Below are 16,273 nucleotides of genomic sequence, written 5' to 3'. Positions count from 1 at the left end.
TCCACATCCCCCAACCCCTTGCACAAGCCCCATACCCCCCTTAAACCTTACCCCCAAGCCCTATAAACCCACCTATAATGCCCCACAAACCCCACCCCACATTGCCCCCACAAATCACATCCTGTGTGCCCAGTCACCAAACAGGATGGGACAAGACCTTCTGGCGGAGGCTGAAGCTGCAGGGGCAACTGCCACACTGCAGCCCTGCCCCATGCCCATGCCATCATTGGGACATGTGGCCCCAGCCTGGGCAGGGGCTCCTGGTCCCAGGAACCACTTGGGAGGTATGATGAGCTGGAGGTAGCAGCAGGGTGTGTATGTGAGTGTGAGAGAGAAATGGGGGTTGGGAGTAGGGGAGCACTCTGGGTAGGAGAGGCCTCCAGAGCCAGGCTTAGAGCAGGCTTGTGCAGGGGAAGGGTGGCCTGGAAGGAAAGGGCCCAGCCTGGTCCCTGAGCTCCAGTCGAAGGCTTCCCAGGAACAGCATGGGGCAGGGAGCAGAACAGCGAGGGCCAGCACTTCTCAGAGCCACAAAGCAGCAGGTGGGACAGCTGCAGCTGGACTCACGTCCTGGTGCTTGGACAGATCTGTGTCCAGGAGGGAGCTAGTGGTGGCAGGCAGGGGCTGCAGGTCAGGAGTGAGGGGCACTCAGTGGGGGACTGTGGGTTGGGAGTCAGGAGCAAGGGCAGGGCCAGCTCTGATTTTTCTATGACAAAACAACAAATGTAAATGCCAACGTATAAAGATATTTAGAATTTATTTTATTATGGTGAGAGGCACTAGCAGGCTTCCAAAATGCCTTAAAATTGTAAACAATATCAATAAAACATTGCTCAACTGATTTCTCTCTATATAGCAGTGTTTCAATTTTAATAGTGGAAGAACATGGATTTGGGGTATTTTGATGAGAGAATTTGGGTTTCTTATCAGAGAATTTGCAGTTTTTAAACAGGGAATACCAGGATCTCTGCTGGTGAGGCAAGTGGCAAGACTCAGGCAGAAGAACCTGCCTAGGGCCAGCACTGGGGACCCAGCTGGAGGGCAGATGAGGTGGCTGACCTCTTGGCCATTTGCAGCCAAGAGGACATGCTTTGATAGTTCAAAGTGGGCCACTGCAATGAGCACAACTTCTAGGCAAAATAGCTGCCCAGATGGCAGAGCAGGGGCACCAGAAGACATGACAGCAGTTCCTCTTGAAGGCCAGCTGTGCAGCCACAGCCCACTGGCAGTGGGCCCAGAGGTGCAGGAGGCTCTGCTGCAGTGGCACATACTACAGCCCAGGCACCTGTGCAGTCCTTGTCCAGGTCTGGCAGAGCACAGCCATGGGGCCACAAATCCCTTCCCTGTAGGTTGCAGAATCCTTCTCTACAGGGTCTTTAAATAAAGAAGGCTGTGGGAGTGTTTGAGGAAGAATCATGGAGGCCTATTCACTGACCTAACATAGTTCCATAGACAAACAGCAGCTTCCAGGACAGGTGAAACACCGATGCTGCAGAAATAACTGCAGGGTTCTTGTCGCTCTTCCAAACCCTCTATGGACATTGCAGCACTCAGCATATTTCACTTAGGGTGGATGCTAAAAAGAGGATCCAATCTTAACACTTGTACTATGGTTTTGGATCACAGACAATGTGAACGTGAGAAAACAACAACAATATACTTATACATGATTCACAGAACCTGCTACATATTTTTATTTCAAATTTTCAGGGCTATTAAGCTAAGCAAAAACGAAGGCTTTTATTACTGAATTTGTTGACATGTTTCTTTAAATTGCATGCTTCTTTGCAGAAATGGTAAAAATAATAGCTCTCAATTTTAAACAAGTACTAAAAAAACCTGACACAATCAAAAATATATTAAAACCTTAATTTCAGATGATTAACAAAATAAGAATCTTAGAGCACTACAAAGAATGAACAAGTCAGTTTTACCTCCAATGTTCATGTAATTATTTTGTACAGTGCATTACACTTCTTTATTTTAAAACTAAAAACTGGTCTTGAATAACGTCAGGTTTTCCTCTTTTGTCTGTTAAAAAGAAGAGCAAGAAATAAATTAGCTGGATATATAAGGAAGAATAAATAGAGCAAACATTTTAAAATCACCAACAGGGTAGTGTTAGACCTCGACTCCATGCGATGCCTAACGACTAGACAGCAACAGGCCAGCACATGCATTGGCTTCACAAAACAGCTTTATTGTGAGACAGCACTCAGGATACCCATAACTTGAGTGACCCAGAGTATCTTTTCTAAAAGTCTTTTATTAAACTTAATTTATATAGACCCTCAATCAAGAAAAAGTAATCTTCAGAGAGACAGGAAATAAAGTAGTTTACAGGCCAGGTTTTGCTGCCAGGGTAAGGCAAAGGTCAAACTGACTTCTTTGAAAGAAGGAACACACCATATATCAATCAAATCAATGACATCTGCAGAGTTTGCAGAACTCAGTTTCTCCTTGGAGAATGAAGTTGGGTTTTTATTCAGAACCAGCAGATGCAGCTTTGGTCACAACTGTAAAAAAATTGAGAGTTCATGTACTTCAATTTTTCTGGAAGCCCTAAATGCATAAACCCAGAGAAGGATGATGTCCAATTGGCCCTAAGGGGTGAGAGGCTTCTGCGATGGGAAGGTCTGCATTGAAGTTAAAAATGTAAGCAAGGTCAGTGGATTTATGTAGGCTGAGTCCAGCTCCTGTTATAACCAACATGGGCTGAGGGAAAGTTTAATGTCTCTGTGGCCTGCTGATGTCACCTCCCGTCAGCCTGACAGGAAGCACAACCAACACCACTTTAACTGTTATGCAGCACTTTTTCTCAGTACTTCTCAAGGGGCTTTACAAAGGAAGCTGGTATTTACCCCATTTTACATGTGGGGAAAATTAAGACGCAGAAAGTAACTAGATCAGAATCACACAGGAAGCCAAAGGCAGAGCCAGGAACAGAATCCAGGTCTCCTGAGTCCCCTCCCAGTGCTCTTGCCCACTCTTCTCAACTTTTTTTGTACCAGGATCCGTTTGTAAACATTCATGAGCACCCCCAACCAGGTAAATAGTTTAAGTAGAAAACAGCCCCTGGCTCTGCCATCCCCGGATTTGTGCACCCATAGTGGGCACAGGGTTGTAGCCTAGCCAGATTGTCACAGGCAGGAGCTGCCTCTGTGGCCCAGCAGGAGGGACCTAACCTGGGAGAGTGGAGCAGGGCGGGAAGACTCATTGCTGCTGTGTTGCCACCACTGGGACCCCCACATCACTGCACCACTAAAAGTGCAAAGAGTAATGGACCAGGGGAGTGAGGGTAGGAGGTGGGCTGCACTGCCCTCACCTCCTCCTACCTCCAGCCAGTCATGTACTGAGCCGCGGCTCTACTCTGCTGCTATAGCTCGCACACTGACACCATTCACTGCCACCCCACCTCCCCTCCTGGGTTGAGTCATGGCCTGAGGGGAGTGGCAGTGGAAGCTGGGCCATGGCAGCGGGGTAGAGGTGCAGCCCAGTGCATGAGTGACTGGAGGCAGGAAGTGGTGAAGGCATAGCCCCCTGCCTCCCCAGTCCATTACTCCTTGCACTGCTGGCAGCACAGCTGGCATGGAGGTCCTAATGGTGGCAGCTGCAGTAACAAGTCTTGCCATCCCACTCTGCCCTCCCATGCTGGGTCTTGCCCCCCGGTCGGTGGAGGTGGCTTCTGCCCAGGCCAGGCTGCCCAGATTATACACTGTTTATTAGTATGCACAGTGTTAACAAATGGGAAAGCACAAGCACCAAACATTTAAAAAAAATGTATGCAAACTATGATCTATTTTTAAAGTTTGTTTGCAACCCTTGTATATATTCTTATGACCCACTTTCGGATTGCAACCCATGGATTGAGAAATGCTGCCTCTTCTACCTAAATACAAATAGTTGTTAGACACCTTTGTGCTACGTACCCAGTTTTAACCCAGCGTTCTGATCCAAGTTGTGTACTTGTCTGGGAATGCAGCACTCATGACTGTGGTATATACTGTGTTACTAGGGTGAAAGAGAAGACAGACAGTATGGGCAAAATAGATCTCAGGCCAAAAAAGAGGCTTTTGTGAGAACAGAAGAGTAAAGACTCAATCTTACGGGGCTGGACCCAATGATCTTACGAGGTCCCTTTCAGCCCTAATGTCTATGAAATTACTACAAACATACCTCTTACATATATGAGCCACAGCAACAGAAAGTACAGCATATTGAAATATCAGGGAGAGAGCCTGATAAAACTTACACCTATGGATGTAAACTGGTCTAGCCCCACTGAATCTTGTCTATTCCAGCAAAGAATTTGCCCCTAAATGACACTATTTATCTTAATCAAGGTAATGGAATATTAATATGGATCTCACTGGTCAAAAGGACAGAACTCAATCATCTTGGATCTAAATGCATATTCAGACAGATTTAAATGAAAATCTCCTGAAGCACTTGATTGGTTGAGGCATGGCCATGAGTAGTTGGCTATGTTTCTAAGCACAATACTTACTTATTTAAGACTGGCTTCACTGATAATACCTGTACAAGAACATGGAAAAACCTGTCATTCTGACGGTTAAAAGTTTGTAAAAGGTGTTTTAGATAGAGCAGATATAGCACAAGGATTAAGTTATTTAAAACAAATCCCACAAAACCAGAACTCACACTATTCTTCTAATGCACAAAGTTTTGCATAATTCCTGAATTTAACAGCAGACCTCAGCTATCAGCCCCACTCTCCAAATATGTTTAATTTTTAAATAACTAGGCTCATACCTAAGAAATTATGCACTGAGGCTAGCCATCTCTGTTCCTTTTAAGCCCTTCACTCAGCAATCAGAATGCAGTTGTATTATTCCAAAGTCCCTCATTTAAGGACACCTGGCCACGGCTCTACACAAGATGTTGACTACGCAGTAGCCCAAGACTTCTGCACAGTAGCGGAAAGCATCACAAAAGAGCCATTCATTGGACCTACTGCGCAGTAACTCGGGTTACTGTGCAGTCAGCATCTCGTGCAGACGTGGCCTCTGTTCACAGAATTCTAGAAGGATTGGGCTCCTCTCTTGATACAGGTCCTGTATCAAGGCCGGTAATTCTGGTCTGTATAACCACTGGGAACCCACTCTGAATGACTGGCCTTTAGTTTGGAAATGTGTCCCTTGGATAGTATGGCATCACACATTTCCAAAATCCTTTACCACTAATACACAAAAACTAAACTAAAACTAAAAACTAAAACTTTACCACTAATACACAAAAACTAAAGATTAAACTAAAATCTTGGATCTAAATGCCATGTAAGTGCTAAATGTCAGAACTCAAAGCACAGTTTTTATCACTTCTAACATATAAATTGCAATAAAGTATCTTTTTGGCAAATAAAGTTTTTTGCCAATGGTCCCCCCTGAAACCAAAAGATTTAAAACAAATTGATATGGTATTTTTTCCTATTCATTTGTACCCATATCACATCTGCCAAAGAATAAAACCATTATTTGTCCACTTCATTGCCAAAGCCCATAATGATTCAACATTTACAATTCTCATCTCCCACTGCTCCTGGATTATTCCAAAAAAAGAGTTAAATGTACAAATATTAAAGGTAAAGTTTTCAGACGTCCACTAATCTAAAATGTTCACTCTGAGCCTACTCGTCTGAAAAGCTGAATATTCACTTTGTCAACAGGTCAGTGGGAAATGAAATGGGGTCTCTGATGTCTCAGCTTAAGAACCCAAAACCTGAGTCACCCAGAATTAATGGACATTTGGAAAATGGGGCTCATGTTACTTGCCCAAAGTCACACAATGAACTAGCAGCATAGTTTGGCTCCTGGTTCATGCAAACTTTATAATGATCATAGAAAGCCTCCAGTGAGAGCCATTTGCTGACTAATCCCCATCACCATGCTCTGTTTTTGTCCTCTCTCAACTCCCAGCTAAAAATGCAATTACATTTCTGAAACAGCGTTGTAACAGTTTTGCAAAGCGACAAACTTTGAGTTCAAGCCCAGACAGTAGGACGCAGGATTTAAAGGAAATACCTGAAAGAGGGTATCAAAATTAATATTATGTTGCCCAGTGGCATTAAGTGCTCTGATGGCTGGAGTTCTGCAGGAAAAGAACAAAATGTCATTTGACAAGCAAATGCTGTCGTATGAGAGAGGCATTAACATAGGCTGGGGATAAAATTGCACTAAATCTACCAGTTCTCTTTTCCCCTCTTACATAAAATAGCCAGATCAACTGGTAGGTTGCCAAAGCAACATTTTGTTGTTTTTGTTGCTTTTCTGTTAGAAAGTCCTCCCTAGTCACTCTGAGGTGCAAGCATTGCTTCCTTGCCACCATTTTCCTTCTGATATCACATGACGCATTGGGCTTCCAGCCAAAAGGCTCTGGACAGGGATCCCTTTAGAATCTCTTAGTTTTGCTCCTTCACTGATCTTGTCTCTTCTGAGCAACACCACTGAAACTGGAATAGCTGCCCACTCAGCATACCAAGCCACTCATAGCCCAGGGGGCCAGGGCCCAACTCTGTGGTTCTATTTGAATGTAAAAGTGTCATCTTCAGGTACAGCTCCTAATTAAACCTACCTTCGATCATCAAAAGGAGGAGGGCTAGTCCAGTGGTCATAGTTTGTCTCCACACGGAACCACCTGAGAAGCACACAAAAGATAAGCAAGAGTAGTTCCAGCTATTTCTTTCCATGGCTAACAAAAGCAGACACAACACAGGATTTCTGTATCTACGAAGTTAAAAAAGGTTCTTTCAAAAGTCTCCCAGCTCACATGCCTATAGCAAGGCCAAAGATAACACATATTAAAGCCCTTGCTGGAAACTACAGTCCATGGATTGTTAAGAAGGTTGGGGAAAAAAGGGTTCAGTCCAACTCTCATTATAGTCAATGGCAAAAAAACCCACCAACTGTGAGGGGAGCAGGACCACGCCCTTAAAAATGGAGTTAGTGTACAGTGGGTATGTCTACACGTGCATTAATGTGCTTCAGTTAATGTGCATTAAATCTAGTACCTCCACCGTGAGGACATTTTTCTATGTGCTCGGGAAGTGGGGGACACTTTAATTAAAGTCAAGAGCCACTCTAATTAAAGTGCCCAGAGCATCTTGTGTATCAGCGTCCCCATACTTTAAAATAGTGCTGGGGGTACTTTATCTAAAGCTTGCCGAACAAACTTTAGTTGAAGTGCCCCTGCCATCATTTTGAAGTGCTGGGATGCTGTTACACAAGATGCGGAGGCTGGATGGAGCATGGTAATTGCCACACTCCAGTCTGCTACAACATGCTGTAATTGCAGCATGTCAGATCAGCCTCCCCGGGCCATGTGCAGGCACCCTGAGGTACTAAGAAAATGTGCATTAGCCTGTTTTAATGTGCATTAACTAAATAGCACAGTTTTTTTAGTGACACTTTAATGCACTTTAAAATAGGCTAATGTGCATTGAAGTGAATGTGTAGACATGCGCAGTATGTACCAGGTATGTGTATAGTGAATACTACACTGCAGTGGGGAGAGACCTGACATAGAATGGCTATCTGAAGCAGCCAAATCACATCAGCATGGAGGCAGACTGAAACTAGTATCCATACTAGCTCATATAAAGCTAGCTCATGCATCTACACCATGTGGTCTGCATTTTAGGCATACCTTATGTAGCAACAGCCCAATCTTGTTCATCAGTTCTGCTTCATATGTATATTAAGAATCATAGGTGCTTTGGTTTGGAGTTCTCTCTCTCAGTGATGAAAAGGGAGTTTAAATACTTTTCACTTCTGTTAAACCTGAAGAACTAGCACTTAGAGAACAGGAAAGATGGATTCTTATTATGCACCAAAATACTTTGTTTGCTAAGTTGTTGTTCAGAGATGCAAAATATTCCTTCCCTTGGGTCTTCGGTGTTTTGAATACTCTTCTGCAAGTCCCGACTGCAGCTCAGAAGGGAGGAAGAGAGCAGTATTTGTTTCTACTTACCCTCCATCTAAGGGATCAAGAGGCCAAATGTCTGCTGGACCCTCTCTATTTCTTGTTATGACCACACCTTCTTTGGGCATAGTCCCTCCCACAATGTAATAAACATCTGCAATGATTGGAGTGCCAGCCAACTTGAAAACAGCAGATTGAAAGTCTTCAGACTTGCTCAGGGTCTAACGAAAAACAAGACCACAAGCGATCAATACTGCACAGCAGGCTGAGGCTCTGTAAAAACACATCAAGATATCTCAAAGGGAGGATGGAGCTGGGTCATATAAAGGTTGCTATTTACATAAAGAGTAAATTTTGCCATAGTGATCAGGTTGGGTGGGCTGGTATAATATGGGAAAACTTTCTGATTTAGGCCATGATCCTACAAATAATTTACGCCCACTGCAAACTAAGCTCATGGGTACTCCTGTGGAAATCAAATGGGTAGTTGAACTGATGCTCGCATTCAAGTGTCTGCAGTGCTGAGACCATGCATAGAATCAGAACAAAAGCCCCTTCTCTCATGAGTAGGGATCTGGGTTTTCTATTCATCATGGAAAAACGTTGATTTTCTCCTTTAAAGAAAAATTTGGGAAACAGCAGGTTTCCCCTTGCAGGTTGGCAGAGTTCCAGCCTGCAAGGGGCTGCTTGGGGCTGGGGGGAGGCAGGAGTAGGGCGATCTGGCAGGGGGTGTCACGTATATGTGTACACACACATATGCATGTGGCAGCATGGAGAGCAGAGAACAGTTCTTGCAGCTTCCTGCAGGTAAGTCTATGGTTGGGGGAGAGGGAGAGGGCACATTGAGGCCCCCACAATGAGGGAGGGAGTGGGGCTGGGCTGGAGCTGGGGGCATTGCCCAGCCAGGGTGGTGTGTGGGGACTGGGGCCAGGGCAAGAATGCACAGCTGTGGGACCCAGTTGGGGGAGCAGGACAGTCACAGGTGGCTTATCTAGAGGGCAACAGGAGGGGCTGCAGGATAGGGAGACTACAGCAGGCAGCCTGCAACCTCACCGCCCCCATGGGCTCTACTCTGGCTGTGCCACCCATAGGGATGGGGGGAGCTGGACTCTGCACTCTGCTCCAGCTGCAGCAGCCACTGCCTCCCTCCTGTAGGCAGCAGCCAGGGCTTGGGTATTGCTGGGGGGAAGAGGGAGGCTGCCCGCCCTGGTCCTGGTCCCATAGCCCTGGCAGCCGGGGGCCCCTCTGGCAGGGCTGGGGGGGTGGGGCAGGGGACTGTGGGTCATGAATGAGGGGCAACAGCAGGACTGGGGGGATGCGGGGCTGTAGGTTGGGAGTGAGGGGCACTGGCAGAGCCAGGGGCTGTGGGTCAAAGTGAGGGTTAATGGCATGGGCAGGGCACCAGCATAACATGGCTTCTCAGTGCCACAAAGTGGGGGGTGGGGGGGGCTGTAGCAACGAAGTTTGGCACCTGAGGCAGAGCATGCAGCAGCAGTCCACCCTCGCCCCATGCACAGATTCAGGGGGCACACCCCCCCATGCTTGTCCAGGAGTGCACACAGCAGTGGAAGCCACCCTTCCCCAGTCCCCACATCCCCCAAATGAGCTGTTCACAGTTCCGTCCTGCGCCCTGCCCCTGCTGCGCAGCACCTGGTGGTGCCCCTTTGCTTCGGTGCCCTCCTTGCTATGGCACTGTTTAAACAGAGAAAACCAGGATCCCTGCTCATTAGCAAGCAGGTCAACCTAAATGTGGTTCCTTTGAAGTAATCCGGCCCACCAGTAAGAACAAAGAAACAAGATCAAGGCTGGTCTGTTTAAAGGCTTCTTAAGCATTCATGGCAGTGTAAGAGTAATGTTGTATCCGTGATAGTCAAGAAATTATGTGAAAGGCAGTGATTTCTTAGGGTGATACCTTTTATTGGACTATGTATTTGGGATAAAGTTAGACAAGGAAGAATGTCTTGCATTCAAAAGCTTGCCTAATGTTATCCCACCCTGTTACTAGACAAGGGAGAAAGAGAAACAGAGGGACTGAGGCCATAGGGGTTAAACAGAAGGGAAGAACAGAAGGGAACCCAAGGCGGGAATATAGAGAGCTGATATTCTCATAGAGGAAACAGTGACTCACCAATTAAGGAATTAACAGCTCCTTCACAGGGGTCAGGTAGTGGGCTGGGGAGAGTTAGCTGGCTACTTAACCCTTTGCTGGAGGACCTGGATGGGAGGGCAGTTTTCAAGCCAGACCAGAGTTAGTGTCTGGGGAAGGTGGCATGCAGACTAGCAAGAAGGAGTTCCTGACATGGGAACTGGACAGCTCAGCTGCAGGGGATTTGGAAGAGACCAAAAAAAAAAGGGGGGGGGGGGGGGGAGGGGGGAAAGCAGCTTGTTAGGGAAATTTTGAATTAAGAGATAGAGACTAATTAGACAGGATATGATTTTGTGGATCCTTTTTCTTTTCTTCCCCCCCCCCCACCATATTGAAGGCAGAAGATTGTTTTTTGTTAAGTGGGCACTTACGTCATTTTTTTGGTTCAGATATTTTTGGAGACTACTCCAGTGGTCTGTGGCAGGACTGTGAGAAGAGGAAGGAGGTCCTAGAAGAGCCTGAGGCAGAGGTGTGGATAGGGAACCCAACTGCCCTTGAAGGGTAGTAAAAGGGGCTGAGGTCCTGGTTATGGGAATGGAACTTGTGGACTACAAAGTAGTGGCTCCATCCTGAGAATAAAGAGCTACATGTACAGGGAATGCCCAGCCAGGCTTGGTTCCTGTGGAAAAGGCCAGTTGCTGAGGGGAGAAGAGGAAGAGTAGCAGTGTGGGATGCCCATCCCAGAACTAAGGTGGAGGACGCTGAGAGAGAAAACCTGATGAGCAACATCCAACAAGGGCAACCCCCCAACCCTGCCATCTGCCTCCCAAACCTAAAGAAAAGACCAAGGTGTGGCAGGAAAGAAAGGAGGCAAAATCAGGGAAAGGGGGATTAAGACAGCAAGCTATGTCCCCCAGGTAACTAGGGAAGAACAGGCTGATTGCCTTTGATGATCAGTGAACCTATCACATACCCTAAGAGATCCTTGCCTCTCTCTCAGGAATTTATACACCCAGTTCCCAGTAACTTTTGATGGAATCTAAGTCTTAACACCCTAGAGATCCCATGAATATCTCAATCCGGGTACCATTCAAGATATGCTTGCATGCTACACTCTGACACCTACGCTGGGGGTATCCTATCCCTGATCTAGTTTAACCCCTGGCTCAAGGCCAAGTGATTTCTGTTTCAACCAATCCAGATAAGCGTGTATCTAACATTTGTCTAAGTATTTAAAAACTTCCAATGACAGAGACTCTACTACCTCTCCAGGTAATCTGTTCCACAGCTTAATGACTCTCAGATGCTAACAGAGCTATTCAAAACTAAAAAAAGTAAGTGTGAAACTCAGTGCAAGCCTAAGTGTTGGCAAAATTATGGCAAAAGAAAATTCTCTGTTAAAAGTGTAATGATCCTCTATACTCAAATTAGAAATACTACAGTGCAGCAACTAAGAACAAATAGAGCTTTTGAAATTAAAGACAGACAACAAATGCCTTAAACAACATATAAAAAACAAAATGAAACTAAACTTTAACAATCTCTGCATCTCTATTTTGACCAGAATTTCTTTTTTCTTGGTATAAATCTCTCTCACTGTTTGCTTTCCTCCCCCCTGAAGTTATACAAGAACCATTCTTCGCATATGGTACAGAGATTACTATTATTATCTAGCTAACATCTGGATTTTCATTTTACATATCCCAAACTAGTATCAGCATATGAATCAGAGCCAGCCAGGGAAAAAAAACAGGTTGGATTCGAATCCCATTGTATAAATATTTTCCTTTTACCGCCTTGCTTAAAATTGTGTTTTTTCCTCTATAGCTAGCACAGAAGCTGGGCACTGAAATCCTAATCTTCTTGTAAATTCTCATGGTTCCACTTTCTACTTTTATTTTAACTTGATATACCAATGTGGAGTTTATTAACCAAAAGTACAATTCCTTTAGCTGAGGGATGAGTTACACCTCACACTGCCAGAAATGGTTTCATAAAAATATTACTACTGTCTTTTGGAGGTTCAAGGATTAGCTGCTAAGAGGAACTTTGTAACAGAACAGGAAAACTAAGAGTGTCAATGTTTCAACAAACAATCTTATTAAACTAGTTGTGTCCATAAATCAATCCTGTGGTAGGCATTTGTGAAGAGTGAACATACAGAATTATTTTTCTTTTTCAAATCAAAGTGACTAAGTAGTTACTACAGCCCTGTTTCAACACATTTTTAGTTTGACATGTGAGAGAGGTATTTGTGACAGAAGTAGAGGCTGCTAACTACACTATTGCTTTCAGACACTAGTGGAACACACTGCTTATTTTACCTGGATAACAAAGCATTTTTGTTTAATATGAATCATGACTCCAAGAAACAGCAGGGCAGATTTATCTCACTAGTGGTCCAGCAACATTTTAATGCATTCTCTCCCTAGTTTTAGGCTTGTCTGGGTGATTCTCACTCTGAAACAGAAGTACTGGATGAAGTTATATCTTGACTAGGCAGGTATATGCGCTGAACACAATGTAAAATCCTTCAGCACTCCACTTTCCATCTCAGTGGGCGCATCTACACATGCATTAATGAGCTTTTACAAATGTGCAGATTTTATAAATGATTGGAATATCAACTCTCCCTCGGATTTACACCCTGCTGAAACTGGCACAGCTAAGATGGGCTGGCCACCTCTCAAGAATGCCTGACACTCACCTGGCAAAGAAAGTTTTCTGTGGAGAACTGTCAAATGGAGCACACTTTCGCAGTGCACCAAAAAAGCGGTACAAGGATGTCCTAAAGAGTTTCAGCATCGACCCAGGATGGATAGTTTCAGCATCGACCCAGAGTCATGGGAGCAAATCGCTCACAACTGTCCATCCTGGAGGTCCCAAATCCAGAATGGAGCATTGGCCTTTGAACAGCAACGCACAGCAGAAGCAATGAACAAACACGTGGCTAGGAAAACAAAAAACCTCCTCTATCCAGTTGTGGAGGAGCGAGTGCGGCTGAGATGGGAGAAAACGGAGAGTGCCGCTTCCGGAGCTGCTGCTTTATAAGGACAGAAGCTCCGAGACAGGAGCGGAGCGGCGGGATGTGAGGTCCGACAGTGGGGAAGGAAGAAAAAAGAGAAAAAGGGGGAACGAAGGAGGATTCCCCAGAGAATCTGTAGAAGAACTGATTACGCCCCAGTTGTGCCTGGAGGAGAGAAACTGATTGTGTTCCCAGTTGTGCCTGGAGGGAATGGAGTGAGGGGCGAATCCCCAAAGAAAATCCGAGAGGTGCGGGACATACGTCTGTTATTGGAAGGAAATGAAAAAAGGGGATTTTTGTTAAAACTCTCTATGTTAGAGACTGTTTTGGTTGATTCTCCAAGAGGATTCAGGACTATAAGCTAAAGATAAGGCTGACTGTGGATTCCAGTACTCCTAAAGGTAAAAGAATTTCATGTAGAGGGATCTGAAGATATAAGATCTCTCTTAACATGGGAAGAAATTGATGAAATAAAAGAAAAGAGAAGATTCGTAGGTAGAGTCTGTTCATGAATACTAAGTTCAGTTAATTCATGTTGGCTGTTAAAGGTTAAAGCCGTTGTATGTGAGAAGAGTTAAAAAGTTAATATTGTAAGTGATATTAGAAAAAGATGCAATGAACATCTTCGGTCTGACAGTGTGTGAGACTTGTATGAATTTGTAAAAGGAAAAATAAAGAAAAGTAAATGATCCTAACCAGACTGTGGCTGGATATCTAACTTCGAGGTCGGGCATATATATGGATGAGCGGATCAGATGATACATGCATCTTGTGTGTGAACCACATAAAAAGGGTATAATAAGAACGAGCTAACAGAGAATAAACCTCCCGACTAATAATATCTAAAATTAATATTAATAATAATAACAACATCAAGGACAGGGCAAGCGGGAAAGTCGGGCATATTGATGGTTCATAGAACAGCAGCAAGTGCAGACAAGGATACTGTAAGACCAATCACAAAACCAGTTCTCATCACTCTCCTGCCCCTGCTACAGCAGATGGTTCAAAGCAAAGATCGGTTTTGTAAGTCACCTACATGCTCATGTGACCTAGCCTCCGCCCCCTTCATTCTTTTCCTTTTTTTTCTCCTTTTCCTTCTTTCTCCTTTTCTCTTTTCTCCTTCCCTTTTTCTTTCGCACTTTTCTCTCTTCTTCCCTCCCCTCCCCCCACTGGATGCAGTTGTCTTTGCCCACAAAGAACTAAAGTATGTACACAAATGTGCATTAAATTTAGTACCTCCAATATGAGGTACTAAATTAATGTGCATTAGGCTGCACTGTGCAGTAGCATTTTTGCATGTTTTTTTAGTGATGCTTAATGTGCAGTAGACTATTTATATCACGGTTTTTACATGATGCTTTAATGTGCAGTAAAACAATCTACTGTGCATTAAAGAGTATGTGTAGACATGCCCGATGTCTAACTAACAGTATAACTGCTTGGCAGACTCATCTATTCACTGCAGCACCTTAAAATATATCTTGCCGTGTGGGAAGGGAGTCTTTCCAAACCAAACACGGGGGCAATATTGGCTATTTTACAAGTTCCTATAGGACAGGAATTGTCTGCATTTATACCACCTTTATGAGAGTTTACGGCTCTGTCTAGAGCAGGAGCAGGCAAAATATGGCCTGTGGACTGATCCGGCCTGTCAGGCGATTTCATCCAGCCCGTGGTCACCCACCAATTAATTGTACTCAACCCAGCCTGCGTACTTTGCTCCCATCCTCATGCATGGATGGGCCCCAGCCCTGGCCAGCATGCCGAGCTTCTGGGTGGGGCCACTGCTGCTGCTGCCAGGGGACCTTCTTGGTTTCCCTAGCCTCCAATGGTTTTTCCTCATGTCCCTGCTGCAACGCTCACTCCGGGCACCAGGTAGAGAAGCTGCAGTTGGGTGGGAGTGCTGAGCATGGGGATGGGGATGGCGGGAGCTTGGAACCTGGAACCCATGCCTAACAGGGTGGTGGGAGTGGAGAGCTCAGGTGGCCAGTGTGTGGGTGTGTGGATATGTGGAGACACCCCCACATACCTCCCTCCATGGTGCACGGCCCCTGCTGCTGGCAGCAGCATGTGATGGGCCCTCGGGTGCTCGTGGCCCATGCAGGCACAGCTGCCCGGCAGCGTGTGGCTCCAGCCCATTTTGGGAGCTCCATATCACGGCAAGGAGTAGAGCCAGGCCTTTTATTGCGTGGGGCTCATGTACAGCTCCTGGGACTTCCGCACCACCAGGGGAAGCCCCATGCAATGGAGCCGGCTTGCCTTCCCTGCTCCCTGCTGCCATGCACACCTCCCAGGACTCTACCAGGAAGCAGGAGGTGGGGCTTCCTGCCACTTCTGGTGGAGTCCTGGGAGCTGCACGTGGCGGCAAGGAGTGGGGAAGGCAGCCAGCACCATCACGAAGGCCTTCTCCCAGTGATGCACGAGTCCCAGGAGCTGCACATAAGCCCCACACAATAGAGGTGGGCCAGCCTGTATTCGCCCCTTGTTGCCACGTGCAGCTCCCGGAACCAGCTGAAGCCGAGTGCCATCAGACAGCTGCACCTGCACAGACCGTGAGCACCCTGAGGGCCCACCACTTGCTGGTGCTGCCGCTGCTGGTGGGAGCTGGGCTTCATGAGGCAGTATGTAGGGGGGGTCCCCACATCCCCCCACACTCCCTTACATCCCAACCCCGCCCCACACATGCACCCATACCCTGCCCACCCCCCTACATATACACACCCCCACATCCCCAACATACCCTATAACCCCCCACATATACAACCATATGTCCTCACAAGCCCGACACCCCATCATACACATATACACCCAAACCATCACACACCCACACTAATCATACCCCACACACTCCCCCCAACACACATACCCCACACAATATACCAGTGTAAGACTTTATTTTTGAACTATTATGCAATCACCTCTATATACACTAGGCAAATACACATGAATCAGGACAAAATATTTTTTGCAATAAAATTAAAATATGTTATAGTAGACATTTTACTTTTAGTATATAATTTGTTATTTTTTCTGGTTCCAAGATGGCAACCCCCTCCCAAAGAGAGCAGTTCTGTGGTCAAAGCAGAGGAACTTCCAATGGCAATGGTTGGGGGTTAGAGGGCAGGACTCCCGGTCCCAAGATGACCAGGGGTGGGGCAACTGCCAAAGGGTGGGGCTACCATTGAAGCCCTCAACAGCTCACCAAAACTCATTAAGCAGCCCTC

At 45.8% G+C, this 16,273-nt stretch overlaps 1 protein-coding gene across 2 annotated transcripts in view; it reads right to left on the bottom strand.

Moving 5' to 3' along the window:
* Positions 1 to 759: 759 nt before the first annotated feature.
* NAAA (N-acylethanolamine acid amidase) overlaps positions 760 to 16,273 on the bottom strand; it is a 34,872-nt gene continuing 19,358 nt past the window's right edge. Inside the window, exons 6-11 of one of the 2 annotated variants that reach the window (XM_006035892.3) lie at positions 7,984 to 8,156; positions 6,589 to 6,651; positions 6,039 to 6,105; positions 4,505 to 4,533; positions 3,927 to 4,008; positions 760 to 2,028 (exon numbers count right to left, since the gene is read on the bottom strand). In XM_006035892.3, the coding sequence (XP_006035954.1) occupies positions 3,933 to 4,008; positions 4,505 to 4,533; positions 6,039 to 6,105; positions 6,589 to 6,651; positions 7,984 to 8,156 (408 nt within the window). In that variant the 3' untranslated portion in view covers positions 760 to 2,028; positions 3,927 to 3,932. The remainder of the gene's footprint in view (positions 2,029 to 3,926; positions 4,009 to 4,504; positions 4,534 to 6,038; positions 6,106 to 6,588; positions 6,652 to 7,983; positions 8,157 to 16,273) is intronic. The other variant, XM_025192062.1, reaches the window with a different exon arrangement.

Source organism: Alligator sinensis, unplaced genomic scaffold (assembly GCF_000455745.1).
Source record: "Alligator sinensis unplaced genomic scaffold, ASM45574v1 scaffold803_1, whole genome shotgun sequence".
Lineage (NCBI taxonomy): Eukaryota > Metazoa > Chordata > Crocodylia > Alligatoridae > Alligator > Alligator sinensis.
Note: the sequence above shows the minus strand (reverse complement) of the source record. Positions and strands in the feature narration are given on the sequence as shown.